Source organism: Macrotis lagotis, chromosome 1 (assembly GCF_037893015.1).
Source record: "Macrotis lagotis isolate mMagLag1 chromosome 1, bilby.v1.9.chrom.fasta, whole genome shotgun sequence".
Taxonomy (NCBI): domain Eukaryota; kingdom Metazoa; phylum Chordata; class Mammalia; order Peramelemorphia; family Peramelidae; genus Macrotis; species Macrotis lagotis.
Genome location: NC_133658.1, coordinates 621508305 through 621515913, shown reverse-complemented (window position 1 = coordinate 621515913; position 7609 = coordinate 621508305). Strand labels below are relative to the sequence as shown.

The following is a 7609-nucleotide window of genomic DNA, read 5'->3' as shown; positions in this document are numbered from 1 at the left end:
TGTGCCCGTGCCCAGTTCCTGGCATCCCCTCTCCTCCCCACTTCTCCTCTTTCTGGTTTTTCCGCACGTCTCCTCTCCGCAGCGGGGCTCCCCAGAGCACCGGGCTTGGAGGGGGCAGAGGCGGGGTCTCTCCGATTCTGCACCTGCCCTGAGGGCGGGGCGGGCAGCCCAGGGCCGCCCCCTTCAGGGCTGCGGTGCTCCTGCCTGCCAGCCTGCCTGCCAGCTCCAAGCCGAGTCTCCTCCTTCCCTGCCCCCCGTGCCCTCCTCCCCTGCCCACCAGGACGCACCTCCAGCCACCCACCCTCCCTCCCGTCTCCCCCCCTCCCCCAAGCGCCCACTCCGCTTGGCCCCGCTTGCTCTCTGGCCCGGGAGCTGCCTCTGCAGCCCGGTCCCTCTCCCTCCCTTGCCATGGAGCCGGCCCCAGGCAGCGAGCACGGCAGCCCCCCGGAACCCAGCGCCCTGCAGCCCCCCGGGGGCAGCTCGCCCTTGGCCACGGGCGCCCAGCCTTACCCAGGCCGAGAGCCGCCGCAGGAGGAGCGGCACCTCCGGATCAGCGAGAGCGGCCAGTTCAGTGATGGGCTGGAGGACCGAGGTGAGTGAGTGGGAGCCTCGGCTCTGCGCTCCCCATTCCCGAGCTCTCCGCCCGCCCTCCGGGCTCGCAACTTCTGCGCGGGCCAGGCTGGGTGGGAGCGGACCGGGGCTCCTTGGCCGGGCTACTTCCACTCCTCATAGCCAGCCAGCAATCTCTTTTCCTTCCCCATCTTTGGGGCCGGTGCTCTTTTGGGGAGAAAACTCTGGTCTCTGACTCCTTGCGCCGAAACGAAGTAGTAGTAATAATAATAATAATAACAATAGCAATAATAGTAATAATATTTTGGAGGGATGGAAATGAGTCCGATTCCAGGCGATCCTTCCCAAAGCCGGCTTTCTTCCCCGGCTACGGATTTTGTAGATTCCAAGAAAGATGGGTGTGTATGTGGGGGGAAGGGGGGTCCTCTTCTTTCCTTAGGTACCCTCCATCTCCCCACCCTCCACCAACGCAGCCAAGCTTTCTCTTAACAACCCTTTTCGATTTTCTACCAATTACCCTTCAGCACCACGCCTAGGAGCCATTCCCAACCCTCTCTATCGGGAAAAGTTTGAGGGAGGCTTTTTGGTACCCTAAGGCTGGGGCTTGCTTGGGACCCTGGAGCCTATGCATCGCTGCTTAGAAATACCTCTGCAGATGGTGGGCGCATTTCTCTTTTTTCCCTTGGTACCCTGAGCACAGTTCTCCTTCCAGAGCCACGCCGACATTCCTATCTCTCCACCGTGGCCTTGCCAAACCACGGGGTGTTCACCATCTGCCGGGGGGTCTTGGCTCCTCTACTCACTCAATGCTAGTTCCCTTTTTGAATATTTCCAAATGCGGATTTAGCTTTTTCGGGTTATTTCTTCGATGCTGGGGCTCTGTCCACCGCAGAGCCGAGAGCTCTGGGTTCCAACACCTGAGGACAAGTGTGAGAATACTAAAAGAGAAGAAGGAACAAGGTTGTGAGAGAGAGTTCGTTCTTTGTGTTACTGCCCAGGTCGATTTCTATTGCAGAGTCATGTACTTTCTGTCCCAGGTCATAGCGGGTCTGTTTGGGCAGCAAACCCGATCCATCTTTCGGTGAGGTACAGGCAACGCAATTTCAGAAGACAAAGGTGGTTCCTGATTGTTGTGCATCCAAGAGCTTTGCTGAGTGGATCTAAAACCCAGGAGCTTCCATACCGAGGCAATATAAAACGACTCTGCGGTTATTATTGATCAGTTATCTTCTCTCTCCCCCTCACCCCCCAATCTGTTGTGTTATCACATTCCTGTATTGACTCTCAGTAACAAAACCTAAACTCTTGACTTCTCAAATCCTTCTTTTAGTAAACTTTAACTAAATGCTCCTGATTTTCTCCCTTTCTTCTTTTTTTCCACCTTTGCCTTCTTTCATATTTTCAGGTTCAGTGTACTGGTAAAACCCAGATCTCTGCTTCATAGCTTTATCCTTATTTCCTTTCTTTCCTAAGTAGCTACTGGCTCCTGAGAAATGGACTTTACAATTTGGGATTTTGAGTTGTCTTAAGAGTCATTGGGTTTATTCATTTAATAAGGCAGAACTTTACAAATAGTCATATGGAGAAATTCAACTCATGTATCCTTCCCCATCTTAGAGTTCCTTATGAGTAGTATTCTATTATAGGTTGAAATCAATTTGTATTTTTTCAATATTGACTCTTACCCCCATTTCTAGCCTCTCGATTGCGGACCTGTTTGGTGGTTAATTTCCTAATATATGACCCCCATTTTTTCCTTCTGAAATTTAAAACTGTAGCTTTTCATAAAGAATGAAATGAAAACAGCAACTCCAAAAGAATCATCACGAGATGCTTAAAGACAATTGGAAATGCTCCAAATGCACCGAGTTCAGCAAAAGCCTTGGCTTTTCTACCTTTCTCCTATTACTCATACACTTAACAAAACATTATATATGGGAATATTATAGGAGATTGCAGGTAGCAAGGTTCTTGTTTTGATCACATCAGAATTTTGAAGAATATTTTTTACACATTAAAACCCAAGATATCTTTCTGAGCTGAAGACAAGCTAGTCACCTACCTTGAGCTTATTTCTGTAGCATTGCAGGTTATATTTTAAAATGGCCTATTTCTCCCCACCCCTCAAAATGATAATGTTAATAAAGTACTGTGACAAATTATATTACATTTTGTAACTTGTAGCAGAAAGGTGAGAAAATTTTCTCACTCCTGGGAATTCATTTCTAAGCTATTTTTGCTGGTAAATTGGTATTTCCCCCACACACACTATGGCAGTATGAATGAATTTGCTGCCTGTTCATGAAATATGTCTATGTGTGAATTCAGTGTGTTACATACAATAGCTTAAATTTCCCATTCCTCCTCTCCCACCCAGTCCTCAGTATCCTTAGCAATATAGTAGACTGCTTTGACACAAGATCTTGTTCACTTGTTTTCTGAAATTGAAAGGTATAGCAGGTGAGATTCTTTAGGGGGGGGGGGAGGAAAAAGCCAGACCTTCTTTATGGTTCATATCCTGGACAACAAAGAGCTAAAGTTGAATTCATTTTTATAAAACAAAGCATGTTGTTATTTTGGAAAGTTTATTTAGAATTTCTGCCTTTACTTCTTAAAATGTAACAATATGGCATAATGGAAAGAATATTTCACATGGAATCAGAAATTGGGGTTCAAGTCTTATCTCTGCTACCTATTGACTATGTGTGGTTAGGGCAAACCTTTCTTTTTTTTTCCTCTCTCTCTTGGTTTCACTTTAAAGTAGGAATAAAATCAGATGTTTACTTTATAGTATTGCTATTAGGAAAGTGATTTGTACACTTTAAACAGTAAATAAATGTGAGATTATTAAGAGATTGCATATTATTATTATTATTATTATTATTAACTGGAAGAAGGCCTCTTCATGTCTTATTTCTATTTTTTATTTTTTGGCATTCAGTTACTTAGAATAGGGAAGCTATGGACATCCTAGCTGTGTATTATATCCCTGATTTAAATTGCCTCCTTCACAATGGCTTAAACACCTGCTGGTATTAGGGATCATCTGGATCTGCTGCTGTCACACACACACTCTCTCTCTCTCTCTCTCTAGCTCTGTAGTCATAGGACTTGGATTTCAATATTTCCTTTAACATTTATTCCCTGTATGACTCTAGGCAAAAATCATTTATCCTCCTTAGGCCTCAGTTTCCTCATCTGTAAAATGGAGATGTTAGACTTGATCGTCTTTGAGGTCCTATCTTATTCCTATGATTCTATAATCCTTTCTCTCTAACTCTAATTTGTGCTGCTCCAATCCTTTTATTCAGATCTCCAAGCAGAGAATTTCAGAATACCCGAATTCAAATCCCGCTTCAGACATTACTAGCTATGGGACCCTGGAAAAAATCACTTAGACTTTTTTCCAGTATGGGTTTCTTTAGTTGAAAATGAGGATTAAATATCACTTATGTCATGGAATTATTATGGAAATCAAGTGAGATCTAGAAAGTACTTCACAAACTTTAATATGATATATTCGGGTTAGCTTTTTCCCTTTTTCTTAGAAAATAGCTAAATTTAGGTGAAACTGAAGTTTCTTTGGGTGAACTTTCTTTGTACACCTAACTACTTCTGCTCCACCTGCCAAAATGTTCCCCACTAGTCTTTCCTGATAACTGAAGCTCTCTTAAAAAAACAAAAGCACTCAGCTCCATCTTAAGAAAAAAGCAGTTGAACTGGACTCAAACTAGTGTTTGAAAGACAACCCATTTCCAAATGAATTCCCAATGGATAAATATTGGGTTGGTAGCCAACAAAAGTCAAGAAAATATTCGGTATGCACGACTGAAAATCTTTTTTTTCCTGGTATGTCTTTTGTAAATCAAGTATTTTTAAGCTGGGAATTTCTCATGTTTTTCTGTACATTTCTTAGCTAATCTCTTAAGTGTAGCTACTGAGTTGGTATGTTCTCTGCTCAGCTGGGTTCTTAGGATAGAATCTCAAACCATCATTTGAAGGTGGAGATGGGAAGGGATTTGGTAGAAACAAAGAAGGCAGTTCCAGGACTGAATTCACAGCATTTAAACTCATGGGTGGGGGAGAAAAAGGAATTGGTTCATGGAAAAAAATATATATGTTTTGATTGATTATAGAGGCCATTTGAAACTTCAGTGTGGGGGTAGACCAGTGATTATAAATTGGAAAGATACCTTCTCATTCCTAGAAATTCCTCTAGGCAAATGTTGGTTGACTAATGTGGGAGAGGAAACTTATGTTGTATCTGATGCCCGGCGTGTTGTTGGCAGAGGGTAAATTCATCATAATGAGGATAAATATTATGGGGCTAAATAGAAAACTCAAATCTTCATAGTTCCTCTCTGAATTTTAAATCTTTTTCTAAAAAGAAACCTTAGCCTTCCATTCAACAGATAAACCTTTGAAGCGCTGTCATCATCAAAAGCATCTATCCTATGAATCACTTGTACATATCAATATGCAATATATTTTTATATAGCAGTGAAAATCCAGTGGAAAGGATGAAAGATTTTTTTTTATTTTGACATCTAGGACAGCACAGAGAAATTCCATGGGGGAAAGGGGCAGTAGGAATGAGAGGAATAAGAACAAAAAAAATCTCTGAGGTTTTCATTTCAGCTTAGCTAACATTCCCATGAATGGGACAGTAAAATTCAGATAAGAAAAAGATAATTTTCTATAGTTTGAGAAAGATTAGACAGAGAGCTGCTATATTTGAAATTAAGATTACATTTACCTGAGGCAAAATGTGATAAGAGGAAAAAAAGTCTCTTGTATTAAAGTGCGTTTATTAGAGGAAATCTAGGGATAATAGTGGCAGTGTTTCTATTTAATGCACCTTCTAAATGTACTTGTCTGCTTTAATATACTGCACTTTTAAATGTAATAAGCTGATTGGCTTTAGAAAGTTAAACTCCCAGAAGTATGGCTGGGTTCTTTTCTGGTGTTCTTCCTTCCTTGCTTTGTTTAATAACATCACTTTGGAATAAGTCAATAAACAAGCATTTGGTCAGTGCCCATTATGTGGTAGATCCTGGGAAAAAAGGGAAGGAGTTCTCATGTGATTTCTACTTTAGTTGGGTGATATAAAAATATAGGAGATCAAGGGTTAATTGATGCTCATTCATTTAAACACTATGTGATATATGTGATTTGTAAAACAAATACTTTTTTGAGTCGATTTATTAGAAAATAGAATATATCAGGGTCTTTTTGCTTACAAATTGGGCATCTGGGGTAATTTTTTTCAATTCAATTTTCAATTCAATTCAATGCATTGGAGTGAATTTAATTTGGAAAATTTCCATTTTACCTATAATGGCTGGGAATTGAGCTTTTGGATATTATACACTATGGAATTAGAGTTAATAAAATACAATGAAGCTATAGTGAATATAATCTTTGATTTAGATTTTAGACACTTATAATACTTGAGTCTTATCAATGATAAAAGATGTTCACAATATATGATATCATGAATATTGAAGGTAGAAAATTGGGTAAAATATTTCCTACAAAGGCACTTATCTTTTTCTACATCCAGTAAGCTATTGATTTGTGGAATCTTAAAATGTTTCCAAGAAAAATTTCTATTATCTAGATATGCTTCACTTTTGATTTCTCAAGATTTTTCTTATTGGATTTACAACTTTCAGGTACTCAGTTATGTGGAGAAAAGGGGAAATTGTCTCAAATTTTTGGAGTTTTGACTGTTATGGAAAAAAAAACCAGGAAATTTGTAATTGCAGTTTGGTTAGAACTAGATAGCTCCTACCCAGTCTCACCCAGGGGATAGGTGAATTTGAATTTGTTCCTAGTCCTGGAAAAAAAAAATTAAGATAGCTTCTAAAAAGTGGAGTTTTAACATCATTTTCATTTATAAAGGATAACATTATCATAATCAGTCTTTAAGATTGATTTTAATGATCTTGTTATCTAAAAGAAGAAATATAACTATCATGTTGCCAAATTTATATGCAAGAATTGATTAGGTATTGCTGAATCAGGTTATAGGTTTCTTAAGAGAAAAATAAATGAGTTCCCTGTTGATTAATTTTTTTCCTTCATTTTTCTTGTTAGGTTTACTAGAAAGCAGCACAAGACTAAAACCTCATGAAGCTCAGAATTACAGAAAAAAGGCATTATGGGTATCCTGGTTCTCCATCATTGTTACCTTGGCACTGGCAGTGGCTGCCTTTAGTGAGTATTGAATGAATTACAAAGTCATACATAAGCAATAGTCTTTAAAAAAATATTCATATGGTGGGGGGTGCCTGCTTTGTTTTTAATTTAAGATGATTTGGAACACTTTTGTAGATCTCTGGTATAGTCCCAGTCTCTATGTTTTAGTAAAATAAGGAAATTATTTTTTTTCTGTAGAGGAAAGTGATGGTTAAGAAGAAATCACAGGGGACTTTTGGTGTTAATCTGAATGTATGTATATATATATATATATATATATACATATATATATATTTACATATATATACACACATACATACATATATATGTATGAAAATATATGGTTGTTGTCAGTTGAAGAAGGAAAAATAATCTGATGGTGGATTGCCTTCAACCTTGGATGACAAATATGACAAATACGTATCCTTGACATTCATTTTTTGAACCTAATGCAGAGGAATGAAACATCGAATGGTATTTTCTCTCACTTTCCTTATTGATACCAATATATATTTTGGTACAGTATTGCATGAAAATTTCAGTTTTTCCTGTGCTTAAAAAACAATATATTCTTATGGTATGCTTCCCTAGTTTGCGATATCCACTAAAAGGAAAACATTAATTTTAATCAAGAGCAAATAATTAAAGAAAATAGAATTTCCTCTGTGTATAGAAAATCATGTTTTTCATTTAAAAATTATGTGGCAGGGATTTCTTTTGCAAAGGCTTGCCATAATGAGAACTGTGCACAGTGGATGTTTTTATTCATTATTAAGAAATTCATGTACTGAAGTAATGAAATATTGGAGCTCAGTCTTTATAGAAACATTGTGTTTGC

The 7609-nt window shown here is 39.2% G+C and overlaps 1 protein-coding gene across 1 annotated transcript in view; it reads left to right on the top strand.

Moving 5' to 3' along the window:
* Positions 1-408: 408 nt before the first annotated feature.
* The window catches only part of TMEM163 (transmembrane protein 163), a 288446-nt gene continuing 281245 nt past the window's right edge, over positions 409-7609 (top strand). Inside the window, exons 1-2 of the mRNA XM_074215047.1 lie at positions 409-592; positions 6670-6789. Coding sequence (XP_074071148.1) covers positions 409-592; positions 6670-6789 — 304 coding nt within the window. The remainder of the gene's footprint in view (positions 593-6669; positions 6790-7609) is intronic.